Below are 15,797 nucleotides of genomic sequence, written 5' to 3'. Positions count from 1 at the left end.
TTTTGCATTCCGATATCTTATTTAGTAAATTAGTTTGTTTCTCCTCAGATTGTTGCCACTGTTCTTTGCTCTCAGGGCCATCTCCCTACCCTTTTCCCCTTTCCCCTTTTCCCAGGATGTGGGCCCATGGGTCCCCTTCCCCTTTGTCACGGAATCGGGCCTAACGCCCATAAACCGTTGACAATATGGACTTACTCAGCTGGAGTTAAATGAAAAAAACAAGTCTGAAGACCACTGTTGCTTCCTGACACCGTGAGCTACCTCTAATCTACACCAGAGCCAGTGTAGAAAACAGCATCTGTATCAAGGTGCCATAGCCAGACATTTTGTGGTCACTCTACTGTGTCCTACTACTCTACTAGCTAAGAATCTAACTCCTTTATAGTGTGACAATATATGAAAGAGATTCCTCAAAATCTGTAGCTGCTGCATCCTTAAATAAATTTTGATGAACCCACTCCAATACAGGACAGTTAGATACCATTTCGAACCACTGTGTGCGCTGTTTATACCACTGTCCTGTGTGATGACAGAAAGAGCTACAGCTAACATAACTAAAGGGAGGCAACAATTGCACAAAAGCAACTGTTCCTGTTTAGTTGCTGTAGAGCTACCTCCTGCATTGATTCATTTTCTACTTCAGGAGTCAAGGCCTGTTCACCTTGTCTACATGACTAACCACAGTAACTCCAGCAGGTGTAGGAGAATGAACTGAGTAGAACTTGGCCTTAAAGGGGCACATAAAACTATTTTTAAACAGTTCAGAACAAAAGAGGCAGAGTACAATGATAAAGGCAAGGGAACCCTTTATAACAAATGGGATTTTCCTCTTCTGCTGCCAGAGGAATAGATGGTCTTGACGATGTGGCCCTTGCAGAGCATATAGCATGTCTCTGGTAGGTGCTGACTTAAAATGTTTTGGGGTAGTCAGCAAGATATAGCTAGAGTAGTACAACCAGTTTCGGTCCTCTGACACTTTACAAGAACAGCTATTCATAAGTTCTTGGAAAACTTTTATGTTGATTAAATGGTGGGAGGGCTCAGAGTCTTTTTCAAGAATGAATGTTTGATCTGCAAACCGATTATGGCAAAAAAAAAAAAAAAAAAGGAAAAAAAAGGAGTTCGAGAGGTTCAGAATAATCATATTAGAAAACAGGCATTCTGACCAAAATGTTCCTTTTAAAAACTCAAGTGTCTTGAAGTTTGGATTACTTGGTTACATACACATATAGGTGAATTAGCAGCAGTAGTAGTTATGCTGCAGAGAATAAAATATAATGTATCAGACAGCATAAGTCTCTAAACCTTCCTAACACCAAAAGAAAATGCATATATCACAGGGCCACTGAGATAAAGTAACGCTCAACCCTAGAGGGCACAGATTTCGTCTTTATGTAAATCAGTGCCTGTCACTGCATGCATGATTCACTGCTCAGAGTGTACTCTTCTGTGACGAATGAGTCCCGCTTAATTTGGCAGTGATTATGCGGGTTGCTGGCCCTCTAAACCCCTTTGAACTTGTAATTGCTGCTGGTTTAAATAATGAACATTAAGGGGAGGTGGATTCATAAAACTGTGGATAATTACAATTTTTTTCTTTTTTCCTTTGTTTTTTTTTTTTTTTAATGGAAATAAAAGGCTTCTGAGGCCACTGATAACTGTATCATAGTAGGCTGTTACCAAAATAAAACTGCAGTCTTGCTCAGTCTCGAGGAAGGAAAGGGAATGGAAAGGAAAAGAAGAAAAGAAGAGAGGGAGAGGGAGATCAGAATGGCTTGGATGCTAGTAGAAAAGGAGGAGCAATGGCATTCATGAATATTCATAGCTAGTCACATCTGTAACACGCTAGCTTTCCACCTCTTTTTTCTTTGCAGTTCAACATGGACAAGAAGTGCTAACAAAAGAAGGTGATTGTGCAGTTCTATCAGGCTCCAGGTTTAATCTTCACAGAAAATAAGGGTGAACTTTTTTTTCAAGGACTTCTATTTTTCAAAAATTGCAAACGTCTTTAACCAAAGGAAGTGTGCCCTCTTCCTCCCCCACCCATGCTGCTTTTTAAAAATTATATTCTTGTAATTGTGAATATGAGGGAATCAGTTGCCAAGGAAGCATGATGTGTAACATGCAGCAAATTTGTTCCTCCTCCCCTTTATGAGCAGTTTACTAAATCCTCCAATATTCTTTGATCCAGTAAAATTTTGATTTGTGCATGTAATGCATTGAAACAACAATGGCAACAAAAATTGTTACTGAGGAGGGGACAGAAACCAAAGTCAGCCAAGTCAGGCAGCTACTACCCAGAAACAACAAAGAATGAATGATAAATTTAGCAATCTCATGTTCAATTTTCAAGCAACACAGGAGAGATTTATAGCTTTGCTGCTCCCATGGTAAACGAAGCAGCACACAGAAACCGTGTCTGTTTTTGATTTTGCTGTGTTTTCCCTCTTTTTTGTTCTTTGCCTATTTGCAGTTTTTTTACTATTATTTTTTAAAAATTCTACATTTTCTTTATCTTGGTGTGAGATGAATATCAAAGGCCTAGTGCTGTTGGTAAGCCTCCAGCATACAACAGCAGCTCAATGGGATGTTATTAGAACCTGCGTCACAACATGGCAGACTGTGATTAACAGCAACTGTATCAGTGATCGCAACTTCTCAACAACGCCCTCCAGCAGCAATAAAGGGGCCATGTAAAGAAGAAGAAAAAAAAGTCTGTAAGAACCAGCTACCAAAGGTTCAACTTGGCACATGATTAGGTTATGTCAAAACTGCGTAGCTGCTTTGAGCCAGAACATAGTGGAGATATTTATTTAAAAGCACACTATCAAATCAGTGTTCTAGTTTGCTAGAGCCAACCCTGTGAAGAGCAGAATCAGTGTGAGGGAGAGCTGAACAACAAAAAGACCTGGACTGATGTCAGTGACATAATCAAAGTTCCCTCCAAATGAAGTAGAAGAGAATTTTTCCCAGTACTTCTCAACAGTTTCTAAGAAAACTGCAAGGCTGCTACTTCTTCCCAGTTGCTACATGAAAGAAAGCAGGCTTAATATCAGAACAAATGTAAATTGATGTCCCTGCTGTCTCTTTTTTTCTTCTTTGTTATAGCTTAGTTACTTAGGTCCACACATTAAGAAATATGAAGGTTATTAAAATATAACATTCCATATCAGAAACTTTTCTAATTAACCTTCTCAAAGATTCACATAACACAAAATTATGGTGTTACAGCTGTGGCTCATGAATATATAGCTTGGTCCAAAAAGAAAGTATAGATGCATCCATGGCTCTTAAAACATTTGTCTGGATAGAAACATCCATCTAACAAATTCTTGAAACTTCTGCCCAGCAGGAGCTTCGAGGATACACTGATTGTTATACTTACAACATTTTCTGCTCCCATCACTGCTGACCTTAACCTGGCTCAGTAGCCTGGCCTCACAGTGTACTTACTACCTGTTCCACTGGTGTGGCCAACAGAGAAGATCTCATTTTGTTAAAAACAAAACAAATACATGGTAAGGTGATTTTAAAATATTTAACATTATCTGCTCCTTTTCACAAAACTTAACTGCTGCTGGTTTTCATTTCTGTTAACAGCATTAAAAAAAATGCTAATCATTCTACCATCTACTGTTGCTAAGATAGAAGAGAGGGAACATTCATCTACAGATGTAAATGACACTAGTAATCTCAGTCACAAATTAGGTTGTTGGCATAGTATTTTTACTGAAAAATGGTATGCAACCCACTGTTTTAAATGTATGTATTAGAATCAGCATTGCAGCAGATTTAGTCCATATCTCAGTGAGAAAAGCATTGGAAGAGTAAGATCTGGAAGACTTGTATTGTTGATTATAAGAAAAATGATTATGCGGGTGAAAAGGAGAAAAAAAAAGAAAAGAATCATCAAACACATGGAGTGGAATAGCTCTATAAATCAGCTGAAAAGTTTAAGAGTGAATAGGATGGCTGTGGAACATTTGTGTGTTATACTGTCTTCCCTCAAGTCTTAGAATGACATAGTCTAAGGGCCCTGTCGATGGCCAGTTGTCCTTACCTAATGCTCCTTTTATCCCTAATGGTCACAATTCTGCTGAGACAGAAGGGGTTTCACAGTGTGTCAAAGTCCAGAGGTAAAGGAGTATGCACACAATACTGAAAGCTGACACCTTCTAAGCCATATATAAGACAATAATTTATCCTAACTATATTAAAAAATACAAGCAGCTTTTTATTTCTTTCTCAAAAATGCAGATCATGCATACCCTTCAACCTGTTTATCTTTGAAGACCATAATTAAGGAGGACAAACTGGTTTATAGTCAACAGAAGTTGGAAAAGAGCTGCACTCACAATTTTTATAAAACACTAATTTTCCTTATCTAATAATCTTCCTTGATAAAAATCATGGGGCAATTAGCAGTTGAGTGAAGAGATTACTTTCAGTTGTAAAAAGACAGCCAGCCCTTACAACTTCCACAAATGAATAATCCAGGCTCAGTTCTCAGCAGTGTCCAAGCATGAAGAAACAAAGCATTTCTGCTGGTGACTGCTTCAGGGGCTGGCCAGGGACTAGTTCAGTAGCCAATACGAATAAGTGTTGACTCTCAGGCTTTTTGGAGCACTCTTGTTACACCTTTTCCAGAAAGGAACCACCCCAGCACTATCATGACTGAACAGCCACATTCTTCCTCTTATTTCTGAGTGACAGAAGGTGGTAAGATGACAACTGCTCTTTAAGAACACACACCCCAACAAATCACAACTACCAGCTGAAGAATATGTGATGATGGCCTCCCTATGCAAACCTCAGTATTCCTTATATGGAGCAATATTCACACAAAGAAAGCCTCTGATCTTCAGCCACTTAAAGCAGACAGTACACCATTCCACATTCAGATAAGTATTTTTGTTTGCCAGCAAAAACTACTAATTGAAGATAACCTAGGAAAAATTTTCAAAGTAGGACAGAACATTTACAGAATGACAACCATAGCCACACATGGTTACTTTTTGAATAGTCGTAGAGGGTGAGTAGAAGGAGTAATAAGGAGTTTCTTTCTAATCCTTATACTCAAATTTAGCTGAACACCTCAAGATCAATGAATAATATACATAGCATAGAAAAAGCAGAGTACTCATTGAAAGTTCAGTACTAAAGGTGAAAAAACAATGTAGAGCACATGGCCCTCTAGCAGAGCTGCTACAGACCAGCAAGCAGCAGTTCCCTAGGTAGACAGACAGCCACAAAGCCATAGCAATATGGCTCAAGAGGATAATGTCTTTCATAATGGCTTTTCCATCCGCCAGCATTTCCAGCTGCAAAATCTACCTGATGCTGACACTTGAGGATTCTAGGATGGATGAACAAAGACAAATGAGAGAGGGGGAAAGGAGTTCTGAAAACCCTCACTTTCCCAAATTTTCATCTGCTGAATCTACTACTTTGCTGACCAATAAATAAAGAATCTGTACTAATAATATTAAAACAATTTTGCTGTGTCAGGATCAAATTCTGATTACAATTGCATAGCCTGTAAAATGCATTTGAGGACAGTTTGGTTCAGTCTGGAATACTGTTGATCTTTAAGTCTGATCTAAACCAAAATTATTATCTCTGCTAGGAACACAGAAAAAGCTGGCATAAAGAAGAAGCTGTGACATGAAACATTTGTTTGGATCAAGTACAACTTACTCCTGTCTTCTGTATCCTCGAGTGTGATTTTCAGAAATAATCAAAACAAAAGTGACAAAACCCAAAAACCACAATGAGCAAACAGCAGTTTTTAAGTGCTGTGGGAACACAGACGTTTGTTTAAGTAACCACTGTTTAAAAAATGCATACATAGTAACACCAAAATAAACAGCTTGCAATGTTGTTTATTTTAAGATACACAATAGTAATGTAAAGTGCTGCATGCACTGAATTCAGGGTGTACTAACATTATTTACAGTTCTGAAGAGCAGTAGGAAAACTCAGCTCCATGCCAGAATACTCCCTGTTCTGATGAGAGCAAGGGTCAGGACTCAGTGCTTTTGCAGCAAGGAGTATTTCAATGTACAGTAGAAAGCTATGTTCTCTTTTTTTCCTGCAGGTGTCTTCTGAACTGTGTCAAGAACATACAAAAGGCACTACATACCAATGGCATCTTTAAGATGGATACAAAATCCCCTTCCTCAAAAGGATAATTAAGAAAAAGAGAAATTTGCCCTGTCACTTCTTTAAAAAAATGTCCCAAATGGGCCTAACTCACTAGACTATGTTGAGCCAAAAAAAAATAAAGAATAATAGTAACTAAACTAAGCAGTGGTGTTCTGAAAAGTGACTGACTTACTGAACAGATTTATGTCCCTGTGTGTCTGAATTGCATTTGATTCTCTGCTGACAAAAAAAAAATCCCATTGACTTCAAACCATAATATAAGTTTGTGCTATTTTTCTTCATGAAGCCTGCCTAGCTACAGGCTAGAAAAATGGACTTTATTCTGGCTACTCTGTCGTCTATTTATTATTGTAATTGCATAGATTTACTATTGTAATTGCAACATTACTGTTATTATTAAATCCTTGTTACTGCCAATAAATAAGCCAGAAAGAATCCAGTTTGGATCTCAGATCCCAGGCTAATTTTGTAGTGCTGGCAATGAGAAGAAAAATGCATATCTTGGTGTGCAAATTGAGCTTGTTTGATCTGGAAGTCATTGAGACAAACATGGAACCCCACAGATACATTATTATGAAGTAATGTTCAATAGGAAAATTTCATTTTAAATTCAAAATGTGATCTCTTTCTTCTTGCTGCTTTTGAGTAAAGCTGTGTGTGAACTTCAGCAGTCTGAGTCAGCAGGCACTCAGTCAATATTTTCTTGGGGTCATTCTGCCTCTCTGAGGGCCCAAGCTCTGCTTTGAACCCTGGAGTCAAATTGGCATATAGTCTGTAAGTCAAAAATGGGTGAAAAAGCCGTGTTTCACCTGTTTTGGTGTTGGAATTTCTGTGTAAATTCATAATCAGCTTTATTGTGCATGCATTAAATTTGCGTAGGATCCACATCCCTAAAAATCCACGTGGACTTTGAATACTGATCCAACTTTTGGTGTTCAGGTTTCACTTTTCATACAGCAAGTACCAGAAAAATTTAGGAACATTAAGGTGGTGGATGAGAGTTGATTCCAGACCTGTACCTCTCCCAGATATTGGTGAGCATTAGTGAAACCTCACACACTGTGAATGGAGAGCAGTGTACGTATCGTGACATGGTCTCTATCTCTGAGTATTTGAAAAGAAGGAGTTTCTAACATAAGGCCCTCAACTCCATCTCGTTTCTTTCGCTGGACTGACAGAACCCACGCCCACCGACCTTCAGTACCTACTGAGGCTCCCAGCTATATACTCAGGCCTTTGCCTGAGGGAATGGTAATTAGATATTTCTACTAAGCCTAATTTTTCATTTTGGGTCCCAAGCCCATTTTCCACTTGACTTCCTCAGTTAATTTTACAATATTTTTCTACCGACAGACAAATGAAATGTCACTTAAAAATTATATTAAATACAAAAAAAAAAATTAAATTGAATGAAGCCAAATTTGGGGAGATTTCCTTCTGAAAACAGCTCTAACTTCAAGATATTTTTCAAATTTTAATCATTAATAAGAAAACACAAGTAAGAAAAATGCTTCAGGCAACACTACTTTAGTGTAACCCCAGGAAGGCAAGATGTTTCTCAGCAGTATTTCTTCAAATGTTTTTTGGAGTCTAGTTTTAAAAGTACTAAGCAAAGGCACTTCCACAGATTGTTCTACAACCTCCACAACGTTTGGGGGGGTTGCTGAATTCCATTATTTCTGCGAGGCATTTTGTTCCCCCTAATTCTTTTCCTTTCTGTTTGCAGCCTTTGCTTTTTCAGTGTTTCAGTATGCACATTCTGTGTCTGTGTCTAGATCTGTTGTTTTGGGGGATGGATGGGAAGAGCACTGAAAATAACAATACAGTTCACACCTCTCTCATCTTCTTTCAGACTCTCCTACACTTTGGAGGGAATAAGGGCCCTGATAGTCCAAACTCTCCAAGCATCTTCCTATATCTTTCTTAGACTCTCACCAGACTGGCCTCAGGCTAGTTCCATAATCATCCGGAAAAAACAGTGCTGATGTTCAGCATGAGATCATAACATGGTGATCTCACTCTGAACATTACCTTTCACTACAGCAACTCTATTGACTTCTTTGCTAAGAACAGTTTGAATTTCCCACCAGCTCTGTTGTGTGATATTTGGCCTCTTTTAGGCTAGATACCTCTTCGCAGAGTGAGCCTACAGGGCACTGAGTGGAAACCTCATGAGCCCTAAGGCCTTGTTTGAAAGAGTTTTCAGCCTCAGCAAGAAGATTGCCACAGTACTTGTTCAGGAGGCAGCAGAGCATATTACAGCATTATCAAGTTGGAGAGTATAGTATCATACCTTTTCTGCTAAGGCTTTGAGTAGGATTCAGATCCCAGGAGCTAGACTTTGGATAGTTTAACAGTTCTAGAACTATGCTTATTCATAGCCATACTAGCAAAGCACCACAGTCTTTGTTATTCACAGACATTTTATTTTCTTGCTGTACACTGTGTTTTCCATAGGCTCATATGAGGTTTAATCTCCTCTACAAGTATTAATGCTCTCTAAATGGACAGTGTTTGAGGAAAAAAAGAGAGTGAGAAAGAGGCAAGGGCTCTTTTATTTATTTATTTTTAAGTTTGTTAGCATATAAGAGCATTGTGGGATAGAAATTAAAGTTTTACAGAGCCAGGACATCTAAGATTAACTATAACCATGAGTTATCTGCAAGTACCTAGGATAGATATGCACTTTCACAGAATTTTTCTGGTTTGAGAAGTGTTTGCTTGGCATCTAATGGACAACATACATCACATGTATACAAAGTAAGCTGTGGAAAATTGAGATGTAAGCAAGCATAGGATGTGAAACAATGTGTGCTTCTTAGGACTGGCCTCTGCAGCACATTCCACCATCCACAGACATGTTCACATCAACTTAGGAGGCACTTCTCTTTCCCAACAGATGTTAGCTCATGCAGTAGAATGTCCACATGGAACTGGAAGAAACAGCTCTGAAAAGAGAAGGGCCAAGTAGCACAACTCTCAAAACAGTCTACCAAAACAGTAAAGGATGGCAAAAAGGAGAAGGAAGTTAAATGATTTTTTCCCTTTCTTCCTGTTCACAACAATTACCTGTTTTCACAAGTTTCCACTTCATTTCATACTTGACATCTGAAAGAGACCAACAAAATATCCCCTTCTAGCTGAAAGTAAAGCACCCTTTATATGACTTTTACATTTTGAATATGTATTTGACTATATATTTTCCTTCAAAGTAACCAAAAATAAGTGCAGTTTAAGAATGGCACCATTCCTATGCACCAATGCATTCCTTTGCTGACTGCCCCAAATAATGTTGCTATTCTGACCACGCTATTCTCCTTATATCTGCTGTTATCACAACTTTTCATGTGATCATGACTTTTCTCACTATTCACATTTTATAATCCTGAAACAGTCAATTTGTGAACTACCAGAACAGCTGGCAGCAGTCTGTATGCACTCTTCAGTAGGCAGGGAGCTTCCTAACATGAACCAGGGACTTTTCAGCCTCTCTTTGTCCCCTAGGTCACCCTCCTGCTTCCCATTTCTTCATTGAAGCACAAGTGGGATGCACAAAGGGGAAGCACCTGGGTGAATCAAAAGAGCCAGCAGAAGACTGGGGACTGGCTGGAAAGCTGCCAAAGTCCTATTTCACTTCAGGAAACTCCCTGGGCTGTTGAGGAGGGGAATATCCACTACTGACTTCTTGAAGAACAAAGATGCATTTGTTAATACCGTTGCACTCCCTTTATTCTGATTCTTGCCCCTGGGCCAGCAGTTTATGTTCACAGTCTTTCACTTGCTACTTTCTGAGAAAGATATTTGATACCATTTGCATGCAATAATCACCACTTCAGGTCACCAACAAGGAAGGAACCTGATAAACAAAAATAATCCAAGCCTGAGCCACTTGAGCTAAAGTAGCTTGTAGCAGTCTTATGCTGTCATCTTCTACACTGAACATGACAGCATAGAGCAGAACATAACACTCTTAACTTTATATTAAATGCTCCCTCATAAAGATAAATCCATTCTAGGCCTTTAAAGTCTACAGAATTTCAAGTATTTGTACATACAAGTTCAGCAGCATGACAAAACCACAACAGAAGCGAAGGCCTCTACAATTCAGATGATGCTAACCATAAGATGCAGGTCTCATGCAGAGGTTTTCATCTGCAGACATCAAAGCACCCTGAACAGCAGTCACCACCATTATGCTGTACTGTTTACACAAGGAAACTGAGGCACGGTATTTTGCTACAGTCACAGCTAGAAAAAAGGCTGAAATCTCCCCATGCTTGCGTGAGCTGGCTGTGCTGAAGTAGTATCCTGGGAACAGCAGTGAAGGCTCAGATACAAGGCAGAATGTGACAAATAGCTAAGCACTCAATAAATGTGTCTTTCTGTCATAAAACAGAGGATCCAAAGTAGAATTTGCAGATAAAATGGCTATAATATTTAACACTTAAGATGCAAAATTGTGTTTGTTTGTCTGTCACCCATTGTGATTTCAGTTTCATCTCTCATGTTCTGCAGTTTTTCCAAAGGGATCAGAGTTGCTCTGAAACTAATGGAAGCAGGATTGAAAAGTACACACTCTTAGAGACTAATCTGAGAATTATCTGCAAATATTTGAACACAGAAACATTAAACCTACATTTTGACCTTTCCTGGGATGAAAGAGAACTGCTTTTATAAAAATCCATGTACATTCACAGAACATCAACTAACAATGCTATTACATTGTCCTTTTTTTTGCGGGGGGGTTTGTTTAGTTGTTGTTTTTGTTTTAAATTGGTACAACAAGCTTCAAAGTTCTCTGGGCTAAACCACCTTCTAACAAAAAAGCTACTTCTTTTATATGCTTAGTACAGTGAACAGGAGCTTTCCCATTGCTATTCAGTTTAGTCATAAAGTATATCCATAGTATATCCACGTTAGAATATCAAGCTGCCTCTTTGAAATATATTTCAAAGATGGATCTAGACGATGGCCAAATTTCTATAGCATTAAACAAATTAATATACATAGCAAACTAAAATGTTTTCACTTAGCTACTCTGATTCATTGTGCTGAGATTGTAAGAGTATGTCATGAGATGTTAAACATTTTATGGACATAAGTAGTCAACTGCTACAAATAAAGTACGTGTTTTGAAATGCCATCATAAAAAGGTAAAACCAAGATTAAAAAAAATCTTTATGGCATTATACAGTGAGCTGACAACCTATCATCCAGTATTAGACTAAACAACTGAAATTAGTTCTGGCAGATTTGGGGCTAGCAGTTAAAAATAAAAATAGCAAATGTAAAAGCATGAAAACTGTACTGCCATTATGCTTAAAGACAATAATAAATCTTTAAAGATGCCAATGATTTCTTTGGATCCTACAAACAACTGCTGCCAATCAACTCACAAATATGTAACGCATGGTATTCTAAGTATCCTAACTCAAGGCAAACTCCACAACACCAAAAGTAATATTGTCTGCCATAAACTACTCTTTTCACTAGGAAACAATAAGAACTGACATTGCTATTCATTAGCAGTTCTGGAAGTGTTGGCAGAAGCATACTACTTTTTTTTTTTTTTCAGTAAATCTCTAATTTTGCAGAAAACTTCTTTGAAACCAATTACTCTGCTCATGGATCTTGAAAGCAAGATCTCAAGTAAACATGTCCTGAGGCAAAACTGTGAGGCAGTATCACTTTACACAAACAAGAACAATCTTTTTTCCCCTAAAAATGTATTTTATATGTACATATATTCATGTACACACACTACAGAGAAATTTAAGAACTATGAATTTTCTGATGACAATTGTTTTAAGTGGTGAAACTTTGAGACAGATATTCAGAAAACTTCTCACCTCTTGTTGACTATGATCTTGATTCTTAAAGACTGTAGTGCACAACATTTATTAGTGCAACATTGTTGGAATGTTTAAACACTGTTTGCTTTTGCATAGGCTTTAGCTAAATGTCCATTTATGCTTTGGGCCTTCAGGCCTCAATTCCGTAAAAATGAATTAATTCTTGTCACTACTTTCTTGTTTCAGTTACTTCAGTGGATTCAATACTTGGGCTTTCATATTCTTTCTTCTTTACAATTAAATCCTATACTGACTCTGCAAAGCTTCATAATCTGACAATAACAACCATAAAACCACCAATGGCTGATCATATCTATTGCTAGGCCACATTTTGTTTGTTCAGTTGAGGTTTTTTAATCAAGCCCCCACTAAAATCACGCACTTGTTTATAGTTACGTTCGTTCTCAGTAATTCCCTGCTTGCAAACAGCAGGTAAAATATTACATTGAAAAGTAGCATTTGTACCTCCACTCTTGCCATGTTATCTGATGGTTTGGCAGCGGCTGACCTTGTGTGCCACATGAACCATGCTGCAGCTCCCTCCGTCCTGGCAGGCCAGCTGCCTGCTGGGGAGGAGAGGGAGTCAAAACAGGCTGGCTAGGGAAAAGGGGAGAGGAGAAGATGAAGCAAAACTAGTTAGCATCGGACAGGGAAGCAGATTATAAGGCCTAGGAAATGGCTTCTGGGTAGGCTGAGGATCCCAGCTTGCCCTGACGGGGAGGAACGACTTCCCTGCAGTCCTTGGCCCACGGGCTGGGAAGGAAAGGAAGAAGGGGGAGAAGGGAGGTGCCTTTGCAGGATTCGCTGTGCATGGATTGTTTGCTCTGTGTGTGTGTGTGAATTTCACCCTATATATAACTTGAAATCTTATTAGATAACAACTCTGTGACACTGTAAATCCAATATTTCTCAGAATGCTATTTTTGAAGCAGAAACATGCAACATATTTTGATCTCCAAAGAAGTACAATAAAGATCTCCCTTCAAAATAAAATGAGAAGTTAAAAATCGAATGGAAATGCAATAATTTACACAGGGGCTTTCTATGCTTCTATCAGATTATTTAAATTTCAGACTGTCTCTTTAATTTGAGGAACAGCTATAAAGGCGACAGATGGCAGACAGAATTGACTTATGTCCTCTATTCTTTTACAGAAGAAGGGGGAGTGCAGAAAGTTTGATAAAGGCAGAAGCTACAGTATGCAGGCCTCGCTATAACTATCTAATAGGTCTTTTGATGGATAGGTTGGGAATATTTAGTTTTTCCTCCACAGACACGCTTTGTAACAAACCAACGGTCCTGGAGGTTGCCATGGGTGACGGGAGTGCTGACATCCAGTCCCAACTACAAATAAGCACATGACAAATGGGCCCGGAGCCCTCCGACAGCCCTGAACCTTGGTGACCCCCTAAAACATCCAGCCTCCCAATACCCATAACCAAAAAAGCATTATGGAATATATTTTTTAAACTGAAAGCTTGCAGTTAATTGAAAACACTGCCATGTAACAGAAATGCTTAGGACAGCATGTACAAGTAAAAATAAATCACACAGCATTGTTATTTAATGCACTGTGACATCATTTCCTGAAATTAAACAGAGATGACACAGATTCAGACAGTTCCTGGTAAGGTTCAGTTCAAACAATTCACAGATGTTTTCCTCAAGCTAGCAGAAAACAATGCCGGGCTTAAAGCACTCCCTTCCCACTCCCCACCTCCCTCTCTCTTCAGCCTTTTTGCTGGTACAGGGAGGTATGGCAGTTTTATAATACATGCTCCAGCAAAAATATTCTTTTTTTAATTTAATTACTCAGGCTGTTGTACTAAATAGATGGATCATTGTGTCACAAAAGCATCAATTTTTCAGAAGAAATAACAGATGTCTATGTAACAATGATTAGATTAACCACTCAGAGACAAAGCTAGCTTTTGAGGCCCACACACCCCATGACCCTGGGTTCCCTTTTCTGTAGGGGGTGGATGTAGAAATGTCAGATCTAATCTCAGATTCCATTTTTAAAACAAACAAAGCCCCACCCCCACCCCCACCCCATCTCAGCCCTTTTCTTTTAAGATTACAGTCTTTAAAAGGTATATGAGGTTCACGCTGTTACTAAATTCAAATCTTTGGAGCTGATTTCTTCGCTGAGGACTACAAGTTGTCAGAGGATTATGTCTTCTGGACTGTGAGCAGAAGAAGCATTTTGAAAAAAAAAAAATCTAGTTTTGTTCTATTCTGATTTTCCAGACTCTTCCTGGTGCAGATGGGACAGGAAGGCATGCCATTGACATTAGGCAGCACTAGACTATCACCAGCAGCAGCAGTAAACCCCAGCAGCTGCTGTCACCTCTGCCCCACTGGGCTAGGTCTGATGGTGAGCCACCAGCACAACTGCTGGGCACAAAGATACTCAGATCCATAATCTTGATGACTACGGTACCATCAGTCATGGGATTTTAGCATTCAGATACTGATTGTTCCGAAGGACTTGAAGAAATCATTAACTTCCCCTCACAAGGTTTACACAGCTGAAAATGGGAACAATATTTTTTTTAACAGAACTGGGCAATATATTTCTCGTTCATACAGTACGAGAAGTCTACCCCACACCAGTAGACAGCTCCTCACCTGGCTGTAAGATCAGCACACAAGCAGCCCTACCTAAAATCCTGGAACTATGTACCTGAATCCTGTACCTCAGTTTCCTCCAAGTCTCTGACTACACCGTGTGCTAAAATGAAAACAGTAGCCGTGTGAACTCATACGCAGGTAGGCTGACAGTACTACTGGACTACATCATCCCTTTCCTCAGTGTACCTTGGGAACAACATGTAACTATTTAGTCCAACACAAGCACTACAAATCATCAGAATGCCTTCACAGTAGCAAGTGTCCAATAGCAAGCTGTGTACCTAACCCTCTCTTAGGTATTTTTTCTAAGAGATATGGGATATGGGAAGAGATATTTATGAAGGTGGGATGGTTTCAACTATTTTGAAAGTTTGCTCCGAAATGCCAGTGATTAATACATAAAACAGCTGCCTGCACAGAAGTCTTGGTAAGTCATTTATTAAAATGTGATAGAGATGCATTATATTCTCAGATACACCCACATAAAAATAGAAAAAAAAATGTTTCAATAAGACTATTGATATTATTCCGTCTGGCCATCTAAATACTTCAATCACAAGAAAATTCATTCAAGTAAGTACAAAAGCTGTGACTGATTCATTTTAACACATTCCAGCAAAACTTATTCTAGCCCGACCCTGAGGTAGGTAAAACCAAAATCTACTCTACAAGAAACTGTAAAGAGCAAAGTTTTCAGCCAGAAAGCTGTGGAAAACAGACTAAATGACAAATAAATGTTAGGAGACAGAACTTCAGAAAAAAAAAAATGGAAAAACAAACAAGCAGTCAAACAAACAAAAGGCAGCTTAATTTCACTAACTTCAGGGTTGCTGTCCCAAACAACATCAGCTGGAAATCCAGTAATGTCATGCTACCATTAGTTCGCGTGCTACCATCAGTATTTTTGGCACTTTTAGTTACATTTCCTTACAGACTGTATCAAAGAAAACAACTTAAAAGAATTTTAACAAAGGGCATCACTCCAAGTAAGTGTCAAAAAAAAAAAAAAAATTCTGTTCAACCAGTTGAACAGAAAAAGAAGGGGAAGAAATGTTATATGTAGCAAAAGTGTAGTTCCTGATATGCTATGCGGCAGAGAAGGATGAACAACCAGAGGTACAAGATCATGGAATGGTATAATTGCTT

At 38.7% G+C, this 15,797-nt stretch overlaps 1 protein-coding gene across 9 annotated transcripts in view; it reads right to left on the bottom strand.

Moving 5' to 3' along the window:
- The window catches only part of MEIS2 (Meis homeobox 2), a 170,842-nt gene that overhangs the window by 100,090 nt on the left and 54,955 nt on the right, over nucleotides 1-15,797 (bottom strand). The window contains exon 9 of one of the 9 annotated variants that reach the window (XM_021403250.1): nucleotides 8,741-9,113. The exons of the other annotated variants lie outside the window; for them this stretch is intronic. Within the exon in view, the coding sequence (XP_021258925.1) occupies nucleotides 9,033-9,113 (81 nt within the window). The 3' untranslated portion in view covers nucleotides 8,741-9,032. Of the gene's footprint in view, nucleotides 1-8,740; nucleotides 9,114-15,797 lie in introns of those variants that run through there. 9 annotated transcript variants of the gene reach the window in all.

The sequence above is a fragment of the Numida meleagris genome, chromosome 6 (assembly GCF_002078875.1).
Source record: "Numida meleagris isolate 19003 breed g44 Domestic line chromosome 6, NumMel1.0, whole genome shotgun sequence".
NCBI lineage: Eukaryota > Metazoa > Chordata > Aves > Galliformes > Numididae > Numida > Numida meleagris.
The sequence above is the reverse complement of the archived record's forward strand: the minus strand, read 5'-3'. Positions and strand labels throughout refer to the sequence as shown.